The 16696-nt window shown below is 34.9% G+C and overlaps 1 protein-coding gene across 1 annotated transcript; it reads left to right on the plus strand.

Moving 5' to 3' along the window:
• The first annotated feature begins 10961 nt into the window (after positions 1–10961).
• LOC126734638 (uncharacterized) lies at positions 10962–15435 on the plus strand. Its single transcript, XM_050438334.1, has 4 exons — positions 10962–11031; positions 11407–12609; positions 12714–13035; positions 13356–15435. Exons 1-4 carry the CDS (start codon positions 10962–10964, stop codon positions 15433–15435), a joined length of 3675 nt encoding a protein of 1224 aa, XP_050294291.1.
• The last annotated feature ends 1261 nt before the right edge of the window (positions 15436–16696 follow it).

Consider the following 16696-nt stretch of genomic DNA (forward strand, 5'->3'; position numbering starts at 1 on the left):
ATTTTAAAACATGGGTTCGACACGAAAGATACACGCTGGCGACATTGCGGCGATGTGGCGTCGCTGTCGTGTATCTTTGGTGGGACGACGGCCTTACTCTTTCCACAAAATATTAACCTACGGAGTTTTTCCCCTGGGTTAATATTTTGTGAGTCTTTCGGTTATACAGTCCAGAAGAAGGCTGTACTTAGACTGTAAAAAATTAATTGAGGATTACGATATGGTGTGCGACCTTATAAATTAAGGAAAATAAATACCAATTAGTTTTAAATTATCAAGAAGAACTTAAGTAGTTAAGATTGAGGACCTGGAAACGACAAGCAATTTGCTTGATGGTACCTGTATTAGAAATGTTATATTTGTTACGCATACATATTTTATACTCTTTTCAATTATTTCAAGTAGTAATACGCTACTTAGTAAAAAAACGTTAAATTAAAGGAAAGAAGATTTAAAATTCATTCCGGCGATAAGGTGTTTATGACTTCATCCATGCAAATTTACATGACCATTAAACATAATTTATTTTAGATCCAATAAAAGCACAATAGTTTAGGCACGAACTTAAAAATATACCTGGACTGCCAATTCAATGAAAGGTAAATGATCACTACTAGGGGGCCGCCATTTTGCGTGATTGTGTCCTTTCGATGTTGGTCACTCTGACAAATTTTAATTGTGCCAACTGTAGGGAAACAAAACAATTAAAGTTTTTGAGAGGTTATGTTTACAAAAATACAAAATAGAAAGTTACATATAGGTAAGAATAAGTAATGTAAGATAGTTGCGTTAGATCTGTGATTTTTCTGGTACTTCTTTAAGAATTTCGTTAAAATTTATGAAAGAAAGTAATCCTCACCTAAAATGAGACAAAGTTTCAATCAACTTGGAATAGATACGTGCACTTTAAAATATTTGTTTTATCATTCTGATAATCTTAAATCTTATAAATCCTAATACCATGAAAATCATGATATTCATTTAAATTTTTGCTTGTATTTACTTAACAAATTCAGTTAAAAATACTTATTTTCTTTCTATTTTTACTATTACTAAGTATACTTTTCTTCCATGTGCAGTGTTTCCACATTAATAGGTACAACCATATATTATTATAAGAATCAAAATATAGATGATTTTATGAGGGTTTGTAATTATAAAGGGTTTATATAAAAAAAATATATTATTCTGTCAACAACTCAATATATTATTCTATTATAAACAACACAGACGGACAATTCACAATAATTCGGTTTTGAGAAACTGAACCAAATACCTTTAAATAAAGATGGTGATACATTATTCACGTATTAAATAAGGAAAAAGATACATCATATACCCAAGCGTCGTTTAAAAATCATCAAAAACTAGGCAATCCGCTATACTCACAGGTCAAATGTCAACTTCATTACCGTTATTTATTATATTTTTTGTTGGCAACACTAAAAATTTTCAGAGTGACCAACATCAAAAGGACACAACCACTATAAAAATGGCGGCCACCATGCAGTGGTCATTTTTGGGTATCGTGGCCATATGCATTAGCAGTCCAGGTATATTTTTAAGTTCGTGAGTTTAGGCGAGAGAAAAGATTTCTTTAGATCAGAATTTTTAAGTGGTGGGGGAACAACACATCACACTTACCTGTCAAAGTTGTCAACCAAAAGAGTAACCGCGGTTCATACTAATTCAACGCTGAAAATCGGCTTATGGTACAATAGTGCCATATCCAAGCGATTTCGCGCGATAAAAGTGGTTTCTGAGCGCTGTTTCTATTTCATTTCGATTTCGAAATTTTATAGCGACTCTGCCATGACAGTCGCGCTTCTTAGCGATTCTTAATCATTTTGATTTTAGTTACATCTAGGGATATTCAGTCGATAATGTTGCCATCGCATATATTATATTGGCCACACTTTTTCATTTGTCGTTTGTGGCGCATGTTCTTTTAAATGCGATTTTCGCGTTTTTTGAAAAGTTCATAATTTAGAATTGTAATATGCCAGTTTTATTCCACTATATTCCATAGTCTACCGGGTGGTGCGTCGCCGAGCGGAACATAGGAAATCCCATGTAAATTTTAAGGGGGTCAATTATTGGCTTCCCTGTACATTTTACAGAAGAAATGTAAGATAACTTGTTGAAGAGACCACTCTGAAAACTCTCGTGCAAAGTTTCAAAAAATTTTAATAAGCGAATCTTGAATTATTCAATTAAATGTAATTGCAAAATTACCAAATTTTCGGTTGTTTTAAAATTTATTTCTGGAGATTGGATTGGCTCATCCTTGTGTTCATAATCAAAAAACGTTTTTTTTTCCTTGGTCTTATTGAGTGAATGGCTGAAAAGGAAATTTCGACGTCTACTTCTTCCGCAATTTTCTTAGATTCATTTATCATGTCTAAAAACCCGTTTTCCGATCTCATTTGTGTCAAAAATAATTTGATTTCTTTTAGCATCTGTACAGCTTCTGGTAAAATAACATTAAACTTTTGCACTGTTTTGCTTACTATATTAATTTTTGCCAAAATGTTGTACCAAATAACTAACGAAGAAATACATTTAAATGATTTTATTTTATTTATTAGGGACATTGCAATATTCTTTGTTTCATTATCTCTGCTTTCATCATTAATCTAACTCAAATCTAATAGTTTTTATTGCCTCAATACGGCTTTCCCAGCGGGTATCCGATAAGGGCTTTAGTCTTAGCCTGGGCAGCTCTTTTAAGAGAGCATTCCATCTGTAAGTTGAGGCCGAAAAAAAGACATATATTTCCTGAATAATGCTAAAAAAATTAGTTACTTCTAGAGAGCTTGTTGCTGCATCATTAAATACTAAATTGAAACTATGGGCGGCACAGGGTACAAAAAAGGCTCTAGGATTAATATTTAATTTTTTTTTTGTAGGTCATTGTGCTTGCCTTTCATGTTTGCTTCGTTGTCATAGCCCTGACCTCTCATATCGGCCATAAAATATCCAGTTCTTTTAATTAATTTAATAAAAAATCTGTTAACCCCTGACCAGTAGTGTTTGTAACTTTACAAAATCCTAAAAAATGTTCTCGAATTTCTATACTTTTAGAACAATCATCAATAAAAACGAATCTAACAATAGTATAGAGTCCACAGTTAAACCTTTTTCTATTGATTCCTAAAATCAATAATCTAATATTATCCGTTAATATTTCGGGCCAATATGCTGGATCTTTAAATCGTTCTTCATTTACCTGAATAGCGTCAATGCTCTCAGTTTGCGTATTTGCTGGCGTAATCGTCGAGTGATCATCTTGTTTCAGTTCATCTCCTGATGGTTGTTGATCTCCATTATTGGGTTGTTCTACATCGGCATCGGCTTCAGTTGACGTCAAAGGTTGAACATCCGGCCTTTGGCTTGTTAAAGGTTGAGGTTGTGCCGGTTGTGGGTTTGTTGATGACGCAAAAAACTTTTTTAACGAACCTGCTAACCGCCTGTCATCTTCCTCCTTTTCTAGCTTCCTTTTTCGGTATTGGGAACCACAAAGCCTCTTTCGACCATCTGCCATCTAAATCAACAAATATTTTTTTTAGAATTGGCACAAAAATCAGACATTACTTTTTTCAATAAAAAATTGCTTAAGGCATGGAGTTCTAAATATTTGGAAGATATTAATAAAATATTTTAAACTTACCGTTAACAACACAAACACAATTTTTATATAAAATGTATTAAAAATAAACACTAATCGACAAATCGCTTTAAAACTCGCAAATTAAAATAAATTAAAAACAAAAGGGTGGGAATTTCTAAACATTACACCCCCGCTTATTTCTGCAGCTCCAAAATACATATTATTTATTACCCAAAAGTATTGAAATTTCGAGGAATTACTATTGGTGGTACCACAGATGGTACTTTACGCGGCTCTTTTAATTACGCCGCCCTTATAATATTATCAGCACCGGCGGCGGCGCCGGCGCCGCCCTGGCTGAACCCACCATAATTGCGGTGCTATTGTTTTTATTACCTGGTCCTGGTACCTATTTATTTATCTATATAGATTATTATTATTATAGCAACGATTCGGGGAACAATGCTCGGTTTCAGTAAACATTGTATTCTGTTGGCGCCTTAATTATAAGTTTTAAATTTTATAAATTTTTGTTATTCCTAATTTTTTTTTCATGACTTGCCGCTTTTTTATTTTATTTTTCGGATATTTTGCCGCCCTAAATGAGCGCCGCCCGGGTGCGGCGCACCCCTTGCACCCCCAACACGGCTCGGCCTTGGGTTTTCCTATGTTCTCCTCGGCGACGCACCACACGGTATAGATTGTTTTTATCATACAATGCCCAAAGAGGCTTTTTTTTGTTATGATGATTAAGCTAAACGTACAGAGGTCTCACTAATAAGATTTTGTTTATTTTTCTAAAGGCAACACTAATGAGAAAATACCATTGGACCAAAAATTTTAAAATAATCTAATAATAAATTAATAAAGATTATTAGTAAAATATAGTTACTTTAAAGAGTTCAGTTTAGTTTCTCTGTAACTTTCAATAAGCGTATAGTTAAGGTTTTGTACTGTGTTGTGCTTTATTTGAATCTTTTGCCAGAATTTATTACACAAGGTGAGCGTTTTACATAAAGTGATACTTACTATTTGATGACTTGTTTTAACAGATATAATTAAATTTTGCCTAATACAGATGTAAAACACGCCCAACAATAATTTATTATTACAGGAAATACCAGTGAAGTTTCGTAAGACATAACATCCCTAAGTTATAGTCTAATTTATTGACACTTCCTCGTTAAAATTAAAAACTTTGGTTTTTAATTTTAATTCTTTTATTTATTGTTGTTTTTTATTCCCGATAACGGGTAATTTTTGTTTTATTTGGTGAACGTATATATTTTTTGAAATGTTCTGTATCTGATGATGGCTGTTTACACAGCCGAAATGCATAATACATTTACCTAAGTGACTTATATGCATTTTTCTTGGAGATAAAGACTTTCCCTATTTGTAATCTTTATATACACATTCTCCTACAAAATATGGACTTCTATTCAACTATTAAATTATTATATTATAAAAGCAACCAAGGAAATAAAAACGCTACAAGTTGTTTAATGCAACTCATCTTGATCGGTCGCCTATTACATGGTAATGCATGGTAAGCAGAGTTGAAGCAAAGTTTCGTAAATTCGGACATGTTCTGGAGACTCAAAAAGCTAGTCGGGGTTCAATAACTGAAGAAGATGAGCTTAACGTTCTGTTAATGATCCAAGATAAACTCAAAGCCACAATCAAAGTGTAGTATAAGTACAACTATTTAATTTTAAAATACACTCGATATAAATGTATGAAAATATTATATTAATAGTGTATAGACATAAGCAAGAAATTCTAAGTTAACATAATAAATTCGCAAAATGTATGTTTTAGTTAGTAAGCATTTTGGGGTTTTAATTGTATTGAATTATTATTAACAAAAGACATGGTATTTTACCTTAAAACGAAAATGGACTTACTTCTAAATTAATGAAAAACCCTTAATCAATACCTTTTTATCACAAGAGGCAGAGCTTCTAATGTTAATTTATCGCGATTTACTGTGCATAAAATATTAAAAAAAGCAAAGTTCCACCCTTATAAAAGATTCTTCCTTCAAGAGCTATCGGAAGATGAGTTTGATCGCCGAAATGAATTTTGTGAGCTATTTAATGGTTTTTGCGTATTACATAATATTGTTATAGACAAAGAAGGTGTCAACCAGTCCAATGTATTGGACGCGATTAAGCGATAAGCGATGCTATGCGATGCGGTGCGATTAATACAAACCTCTAAAATCAAAAGCAAGCGTTCAAACAGCGCGCTTATTGCTGCTTTAAGATGCGATGCGATGCAACGCGATCTCGCGCGTCTGTTTGATTTTCAAGCAAGTTTGATTTTAATCGCTTGGGTCCTCGCGCTGCTAGTTATTGTCTAGTTATATTTGTCCGCATTTTGTGTGGTATGGATGCAGAAAAATTAATAAATGCAGTCCGAGTGCGTCTTACTCTATGGGATCAACAAAACAAAGGCTATCGAGATCGGGACAAAGTTGAGAAATTATGGCAGGAGGTAGCTGCAGAACTCAACGTTTCACGTAAGTTAAACATGGTGTTTACATACTAACTTATTTTATATTTAAAAAAAAACTTTTTTTAATTTACGAGAAGTATAATAACAATTATATTAGTGGTTTACTAAATACGATTTCAAAATATCTCTTAATTCATATGCTTGTTTTGACTCTGTTGTTTACACGTGAGGCAGGCCGGCTGATCATGTCACTGCAAGTTTGTTCGTGATTGTTTATATCATAATCATGGATTCCTTCTCGGTATATTATAATATTGTGTAGCAAACAATTTAATTATGATTTCTGCTACGGAAGGGTCGGTCTCTATTGCTTTTGTTAATATTCTCCACCTAGCCACTAGAATACCAAATGCACATTCCACACACCTCCGAGCTCTGCATAGCCTACGGTTGAAATTCTCATTTTCATCTGTAAGTTGCCTTCGAGGAAATGGTCGTATTAGAAAATGTGTCAACGGATATGCTTCATCTCCAATCAAATAGAACGGGAATTCTATGTCTGAATGTTGCTGTCTTGGGTAAATTAAACTTTTCATTTTTTAACAAAGCATATGTTTGTGACGACTGAAAGATTCCTCCATCGTTTTGTTTTCCATATACACCCACTTCTATGATCAGAAATTTGTAGTTGGCGTCAGCCACAGCTTGTAAAACGATGGAAAAATATTGTTTATAATTGTAATACATTGTTCCTGAATTCGCCGGACATTTAATTCGTACATGTTTACCATCAATTGAGCCGACGCAATGAGGCAAATTCCATTTATTCCAATAGTCAGAGGCGGAACGACTAAAAATTTCTTTCGTCGGGACCGGCAAATATGTAGCAACATAAACTTTCCATATTGCTTCGCATGTTTGTTTAACTATCTTTGCCACAGTTGAAACGCCGAAACGAAACGAAAACGAAAAGAGAATGCTAGGCTTCTATAAGAGGCACCTGTCGCCAGAAACCTGGAAAAAGGAGAATCAATTAGTGTGTTATTATCACTAAGGGCCAGTTCTACAATCATGGTATAAGTTTATTTTTAGAATAATTGCTAAAATTACAATTGTCTCAACAATCGTTGTCATAGTAATTACTCCAGGAAAAAAGTTATACCATGTTTGTAGAACTGGCCCTTAGTGAATTATCTGTAGTGATATGTTAAGAGATATGTCAATATTCTACTGTTGATTTTTAGCTAATAATTGATTCATAAAAACAAGATTACTTTTGAAAACATACAATTTTATTCTTTTTTTTTAGAAGAAGCTGCTAAAAAAAGATGGAAATCTTTACGAGATGTCTTCAGAAATGAGCTGAAGAAGATGCCGAAACCTAAACTGGAGACGAAACTCCTTCAAACTTTAGTTCAAAGTGGACTTACTTTAAGATTTTATGGTTCCTTAAGGATCAAATGACTCCGAGACAGCTAACTGGCAACTTACCCACTGACGATAACGCAAGCCAACTAAACGAAGATGTATCCAATGATCATTGATTTCCTGATGACATCGACGATGAGACATCTGTTACTCCGGATGAAAGAATTGAATCAGAACAACTATTATCTGATCACAACAATCAAACTATTGCAACTACTAGCTCAGATAAAAATGTACGTCAAGAGCCAACTGACTGTGGGCATCCGCCAAAACGTCCTGCAAAAAGAGCAGCTAAAAGAAAAGAAGACTTTGATATTGAAGAATTTTTGAAATTAGAGCAACAAAAAATTGACGTTCTTAAAGCAAATAATTCTGTTTTATCGACACAATCTCAGATTACTCAGGATGATGAGTATCACTTTCTTATGAGTTTCCATACACCGCTAAAAAAAATGCGTTTTGAAACAAAGATGTGGTTTCATCTCAAGATGCAGGAACTGCTTTACCAAGCCACAGTGAACGAGCACCATGTTGAAAATATAAGTTTTGCCAATAATATGCCAACTCATCAGCCTCAAATGACACACACTTTTGTGGCAACACCATTGGCTTCACCCGCTATTCCACAGAAACAAATAGTTCTTACACAATTCTCCCCTGAGGAAAAAAGACATATTTTAAACGTTTACATTTCTATTTGTTCATTTTTCTAAAATAACTGTAACGAATTTGAAATAAAATATTTAAGTACTCACATATATCTAAGCATTTTTTTCTTACCTTAACGTTACGGCAAGGCGTTCTTTAACGCTGATTGGAACCCTCCAGTTTGTTGTCACTTTTTCCACTAATGGTGTTATACCATTTTCAATAAGTATGAATGTTTCCAAAGACATTCGGAAATATTCTCGAAATTTGTCAGGATATAGGGTTAATTCGGAGAACAAATGATGAAATTCTCCGTAGGTTAATCGTTCACGATAAATTTCATGTACCCATTTCTTTTTTTTACTTTTCATTTTTTTTATATACATACATCGTAAAAATGAATTTTCTAATAATAATTATTCCATGGTAGCTGGAACTGACGCAGGCAGAGGTTTTAAAGTTACTACGCTTTTATTTATCGCCTTCTATTAAAACACAACCAAAATATAGCAAGTAATTAAAAGCATAGCATCGCATAGCGTCGTATCTCATAGCAAAGCTTATCGCTTGATCGCGTCCTGTGTGCACGTACACTTATACTCTAACACCTATATTTGTTTATGCGAATTCACTGGATTTCGCGCGAAATCGCTTTAACTGTAACCGTAGCCTAAGGCTCTAGCTATACGAGTATTTTCATACAGATCGTGTTATCGTGAGTTACGTATTACCCAAAATAATGGCAACACCTCCTCAGGCCGGCCGGGGCGGTGCTCTGTCGCAGGCACTCGTACACGCGCGACGTTGCAAAATTTCGCCTCTATGCGGTTTCCTATAAGTAACGAACGAAAACACTCTGTATACTTATATACCCAGAGCTAAGTATATGAGTATTTTCATTTATAATTCTCACAAATTTATCTTCAATATAACCGAACATTATGTTACAAATACATCATTGTTATTTGTTAATTAAAATTACTAATTGTCTTTTTATTCCTTTCAGGAAGTAAAGTGATGAATAGAGTAAAAGAAAAAATGCAACAACTTCTAAAGACAAATGCCATTTTAGTATTATCCTTTGTCTGGTTGTCTGGTCGACAGTTATTTTTGTAAACGCTTGGCAATACCGCATCCCTTCCATATCACGACGTCACCATGCGCGAGGAGAGCGCCGCGCGAGGTGTAGAAGTGGGAACGACGGACTCTCTCGTCTTTACTTTCTGACGACGCAAGCAATGGCGTCATATTTTTTAATTTAATAATTTATACTGTACTTATTACTGTGTTTGGCAAATAAATGTTGTTTTTTAATTAACGTGAAATGCAAATAATCTGAACGCCACACACTACATTTTATGGTCCTTCGTCGCTGGATTTGACTCCTGAACGGAATTTTACTGCATTTTAACATCCGTACGGGACTTTCAACGAGGCTTTTACCGCATTTATTTGTGGCTTGAACTGGAAGACACGCTGACCGCCGACCCAATCGACACAAGTTTGGATATTTTGCCCTTTTGACGACGGGAACAACAAGACCGTCTTCTCAGGGAACACCGATTGGTTTTGCTTATTTCACTACAGGTTAGTGTGTTCCTTTCTCACTTTCTTTCCTTTACTTTTACAGGCCTCTGTTTGATTTATTTGTTTATTTTTTTTTAATAAACTTAAACTGCTTTGTATTTGTGTTACTTTATGGTGGTTACTTTGATGGTACTTTACATTGATTTACAAACGATTTCGTGGTATTTGATGCTACTTTGGTGACAAAATTAATTCCTTTAACTGACATTTGTTTACGTTGCAATATATTACACATTTTGCTGGTATACTATACCTATTTACACTCATTTCTTTTGGTATTTCACACTCCCTTTGATGGTGATTTCTACTATTTACATTTTATTAAATTTTGACATTTAATATACCTACTTTATTAGATATTTTACACATTTTTGGTGTTACTTACGTAGGTTTGATAACTTTACATGCATTTTAATTAAGTGTTCTGAGAAACCTATTTAATTGCATTGTTTTATTACTTTGCCTCTATTTTGAACAATTTCTTTGAAACTACTTGTATATTTGTATTATTAACTATTCGAGATGGCTGACGCAAGAAATAAAAGAATGGCTACTAAAGCTGCTCTTACACGGTTTGAAAACTATTTTCAAGCTATTAAGTCAAACAGAAATCTTTCTCAAACTGATTTGGTGGATCTCAAAATGCGTGCACAAAAGGCTGATCAATTGTTGGAAGATTTTAACGCTGCTCAGTTAAAGATTGCCGCTACGGAGACTGATATTGATTTTGATGAACATGACAGTGAGTCTGAACAATTTGAAAACAAATTCTACCGCATACCATCTGAAGCGAGCAAATTTTTAATTGACCAGATGCAGCCGCAGGTTTTAACTCCAAACTTGGAAACTAATTTAGCATCTAATTCTAATGATGATTTAGCCAACATTAGACTGCCTCCAATAAACCTTCCAACGTTTGACGGTTCATATGACCAATGGTTGTTTTTTAGAGATACTTTCAATTCTTTAATACATAGCAATTTCAAACTGACACCAGCCAAAAAATTTCATTACTTGCGCCTCTCTAAAGGGTGTGGCAGCTGAAACTATCTCATCACTTAAAATCTCTAACGCCAATTATGATGTAGCCTGGAACATCGTAAATGAGAGATTCGAAAACAAACAGATTTTAGTCAGCAACCATGTAACGGCTATTTTTAATTTGCCATCTTTATCACGTGAATCTGGATTTGGCCTTAGAGTCATACTTGACGGCTTACAGAAGCACATGGGCGCCTTGACGGTTTTAAAGATGCCCACAGAACATTGGGATGCCTTAATCTGTCATATTGTGACAGGTAAATTTGACAATGTGACTAGAAGAGCTTGGGATTCCAAAACCTTTATTGAAGAACTCCCTACTTACAAGGAACTTATAGATTTTTTAAAAGACAGATGCCGAATTTTAGAGTCTTTCGAAAACAGCTCTTTAAGAAACGCTTCAAACAAAATCGAAAGGCCTCGCCAATTACACCCCAACTTTCACAAAAATACTTCTCAATCCTTTGTCGCCACTAACAGTAATAAAAAATGCACGTTTTGTCAAAAAGAACATCTCATCTACACATGTCCTCAGTTTTTACAAATTTCTGCTATTGAAAAATTAAATAATGCTAAACAAATTTACAACAAAATATACAGACAAAAGTTATGTATTAACTGCCTTTCTATAGGCCACGCAACTAAAAACTGTAGGTCGTCTGGATGTAGAAAATGTGGACAATTCCATCATACCCTTCTACATTTCAACGGAACCGATTCTGGGACTGTACAAACCAATAATAATAACACATCCACCTCTTCTTATTCCAACAGCACTGAGACTGACTTAAAAGACGTAGCCACAACCTCTTTGTCTACACATGTGATGCACACTCCTCTTATATACTCACCTTGTAGTTTAGTGGTAAATGAAAAACGTAATTCAAATTCTGTATTATTATCCACTGCTATCATCAAAGTTTTTGACACTACAGATAAGTCACACTTGTGTAGAGTACTCCTAGACAGTGGAAGCCAATCCAATTTCATTTCAGAAAGACTTTGCAACTTGTTACAACTTCCTATTGAAAATATTAAACATTCTATCACTGGTATCAGTCAGAAAATTGAAACCATAAATTCTAGAGTTTTTGCTAAAGTCCAATCCAATTTTTCTAACTTTGAGGCGAATATATCGTGTCTTGTACTTAAATCTATAACTGGAAATATTCCAGCTATATCCTTTGACTCCAGTTTATTGCATATTCCCAAAAATATTGCATTGGCTGACCCCGATTTCAGCTCTGCAAAACCTATTGACTTACTGCTCGGAGCAGACATTTTCTGGGAACTGATCCATATTGGTCAAATAAAATTGGGTCGAGGACTTCCAGTTTTGCAAAAGACACATTTTGGATGGATTATTTCTGGTCCTTTACAAACTAATCTTAGTTCAAGCCTTTGCTCAAAGACACAGTGCTTTTTTACAACTTCAATTGACAATCAGCTAACTAAATTTTGGGAAGTAGAGGAATTTCCTAAAACTAAATACTTATCACCAGAGGAAACCTTTTGCGAGGAACATTTCTCTCAGCACATTTCTAGAGCCCCTAATGGTAAATTTGTAGTACATCTTCCTCTTAAGGACTCCATTGATCGTCTTGGGGACTCGAAGTTGACAGCTACAAGTCGTTTTTTAAATCTTGAAGGGAAACTGAATAAAAGCCCTGATTTAAAACGTACTTATCAAGATTTTATAACAGAATATGAAGAACTCGGTCACATGACCCTATCTGAGAATCAAAATGATACTTCTGGGTATTTTTTACCGCACCACTGTGTGCTTAAATTAAGCTCCACTACAACTAAACTACGGGTCGTTTTCGATGCTTCCTGTAAATCTGACTTAGGTTTTTCTATAACGATTTACTTATGGTCGGACCTAATGTCCAAAACAGTCTTTTTTCAAGTCTCTTACGGTATCGTATACATCCTGTAGTTCTCAGTGGTGACATTGAAAAAATGTATCGACAGGTCTATGTAGCCCCTGAATGTCGTAAACTTCAGAGAATTCTTTGGCGTGCTAATATTAATGAGCCGATTTTAACTTACGATTTGTCCACCGTTACATACGGTACAGCCTCTGCTGCATTTCTGGCTACTAGATCTTTGCAGGAAGTAGGTAAAATACATGCTAAAGACTGTCCAAGGATTTCTAACATAATACAGCGTGATTTTCACGTTGATGATCTTTTAACCGGCGCACAAACAGTCGATAAACTTAGACAAATTAAAGAAGACATCCATGATCTTCTTATGAAGTATGGATTTCCACTTAGAAAATGGGCTTCAAATGAGCAAACCTTAACTTCTGATTCCTCAATACATTCGATTTCTTTTGATACAGATATTCCTTCTAAAACCTTGGGCCTTTTATGGAATCACATTTCTGACACGCTAGAATATAAAATAGGTCCTATTGAATCTAGCACTCGCGTAACAAAACGTACAATTTTATCATCAATTTCCCAGATTTTTGACCCTCTTGGTCTACTTTCTCCTGTCACAATCTCGGCAAAAATCATCTTGCAACAGCTGTGGAAGCTTAAAATGATCTTTTCACAATCTGGTTATCTTACAGGACACAACTTGTGGAATTGAATAATCTTAAAATACCAAGACTAACTCTTTGCGGTAATCCTATTGAGCTGCAATTACATGGCTTCTCTGATGCTGCGGAGCCAGGTTATGGTGCCTGCGTGTACCTTTGTTCAAAGGATTCGTTAGGCAATTTTTCGTCTAAACTACTCTGTGCAAAAACTAGAGTCTCTCCACTTAAAGAATTGACTATTCCTAGGCTCGAGCTTTGTGCAGCATTACTCTTAGCAGAACTAGCTAAAACTGTGTTAGCTTCAATACCCTCTACTTTGGACTCGAAGCACTACTGGTGTGACTCTACAATAGTACTTGCCTGGATTAGATCATCTCCTCATCGTCTAAAGACATTTATTGCTAATCGAATAGCTCAAATTCAATCCATAACTAATATTGATGAATGGAGATATATTAGAACCGCAGACAATCCAGCTGATCTACTTACTAGAGGAATTCCACCTTTAAGCTTGTTAAATTCTACTTTATGGTTTTATGGACCTCCTTGGCTCACTGAAGATGAGTGGCCAACCGACATAGTAGATTTATCAAATATTGATACTCCTGAATTACGAAATGTCACTTCTTTTCATGTGTCAATCGAAAAACATACCAATAATGACTTACTTACTTTAATTGACAAATTTTCTAATCTAACTAAACTGGTTCGTACTTTTGCCTTTGTGCTACGCTTTAAAAACATCCTTAAATTAAAATCTAAATCTGACTTTTTTAATAGAGAGCTTTCAACTCTGGAAATTGAGAATTCTTTGAATACACTTGTCAGCTTGGTACAAGCTTCGACATTTTCTGAAGAATTTAAAGCACTGAAGAATAATAATAAGGTCTTTAATAAATCCAAATTCCTTACCTTGAATCCCTTCTTTGACCACACTCTTAATCTTATTCGAGTTGGGGGTCGTTTGCAACAATCTAATTATGAATATCAAAAGAAACACCCTATAGTTTTACCCCCTAAACATAGACTTTCACTTTTGATCGCACATTCTGAACATATTAAGCTACTTCATGCTGGTCCACAACTTACATTGGCATCACTTCGTGAAAGCTTCTGGCCAATCAATGGCAGGAACTTAATTAAAAAGGTTTACCATGAATGTTTAACTTGTTTTCGATTTGTTGCAAAATCGACAAAGTACCTTATGGGTAATTTACCCAAGACACGAATTACACCCTCTAGACCCTTTTCTGTGTCCGGTGTTGACTACGCAGGGCCCTTCTCCCTTAGGGATCGCACAGGACGTAATTTTAGAACTAACAAGGCATACATAGCATTCTTTGTGTGTTTTGCTACCAAGGCTATTCACCTAGAGCTAGTAAGTGATCTTACTAGCGAATGTTTCTTAGCCGCTTTGTACAGATTCATGTCACGAAGAGGCAAGTGCATACAAATTTATTCTGATCAAGGGACAACATTCGTGGGTGCATTAAATGAATTAAATGCGTTTCTCAAAGAACACTCTTCTACTATTTCAGATAAATTAGCAAATCAAGGTAAACAATGGAATTTTATACCGCCTCGCGCTCCACACTTTGGTGGGCTTTGGGAGTCCAGCGTTAAATCGGTAAAGTATCATCTTAAGCGTGTAGTTGGTAGTTTATCATTAACTTTTGAAGATTTTTCTACAATAATTACTCAAATAAAAGCCTGTTTAAACTCCAGACCCTTATGTCCTCTTTCTGATAATCCGAATGATCCAAATCCTCTCACTCCTGCGCACTTTCTTATTGGTGAACCATTGACGACGTGCCCACAAGTTGATCTACTGGGAGTAGCAGAGAACAGACTATCAAAATACCAACATAGGCAACAAATGGTGCAACATTTTTGGTCTCGTTGGGGTCAAGGAATGCATTGCAGAACTCCAGATACGTACGAAATGGAAGCAGAATTACCCGCAGCTCCTGAAACTAGGCGTTCTTGTGCTCATCATGGAGGATGGATTACCACCATTAAAATGGCGAACTGGCCGAGTGGTACAAATATTTCCTGGAGGAGATGGTATTATCCGAACAGTATTAGTGAGGACTGCTGCTGGCGAGTATAAACGTCCAGTTACGAAGATTGCTGTCCTACCTATTTATGATTTTTAAAGCCTGGAGGCTTTCAAGGGGTGCGATATGTCTGGTCGACAGTTATTTTTGTAAACGCTTGGCAATACCGCATCCCTTCCATATCACGACGTCACCATGCGCGAGGAGAGCGCCGCGCGAGGTGTAGAAGTGGGAACGACGGACTCTCTCGTCTTGACTTTCTGACGACGCAAGCAATGGCGTCATACTTTTTAATTTAATAATTTATACTGTACTTATTACTGTGTTTGGCAAATAAATGTTGTTTTTTAATTAACGTGGAATGCAAATAATCTGAACGCCACACACTACATCCTTACTTTATGAGTGTATGTTTTTGGTTTGCGTTTTCTAAATATTATTTAATTTTGTTATGTGTTCTTTTGATTTAAATGTATTTGTTTAATCATATTGGGAAGTTTAAATGCTAATAAAAATATATTAATCATGGTCTTGTATAATAACATATAAAAAAAATATTGGGGATATTTTAGTTTGGAGTCAGTGGCGGCTCCACCATACGTATTGTGTTTTCTAAGCACTTACGTAATTAGAAAACACAATACCACTTAAGCGTTAAATAAACTATGATAAGATACTCTTCATAGTTTATTTCATGTTTTGTTGTTTTGTTCAATTTTTTTAATTTTATGTAACTTATCTAATACAGAGTAATCAATATTTTAAGCTTTTGTTAATATTTGCCGCAGACACGGGATATTGATGCGGTTAAGTTCTTAAAAAATGCAGATTCGAGCTTTTAATTTTGGAAAATTTAGAACGATCTAAATAAAATAACTGGGTTAAAGAAAAACTTTAATGGAAAAAAAAATTAAATATTGAACACATCATAATTAACAGTCTTTAACAAATAGATTACAGTTATACACTGTAAAATTGTGCACGGTTAGTTTTTTCTTATAATATATTGCGCTGGCGTTGATTAGTGGGCAGTTTTTCACAGCCTGTAAATTATATCACTTTAATACATATCACAAAATGTATTATCAAAAATCGTAGAAGACACTTTTGCTTTATTGTTAGTATCACTTACATATTCCCTATAAAGTTGCGTCTTTGACTGAATCATAGTTTCTAAATATAACTTATACTACTGTCTTTGCGACAATAGTGAGTTGGCATTTTGGGAAGGCTTTAGAACCATGAAATAAGAGTGGCTCTTTTTTTTCTTGTTATCTTCATGCTTCACTGTTGCTTTACACATTTTAGTTGTGG

Source organism: Anthonomus grandis, chromosome 3 (assembly GCF_022605725.1).
Source record: "Anthonomus grandis grandis chromosome 3, icAntGran1.3, whole genome shotgun sequence".
Classification (NCBI taxonomy): domain Eukaryota; kingdom Metazoa; phylum Arthropoda; class Insecta; order Coleoptera; family Curculionidae; genus Anthonomus; species Anthonomus grandis.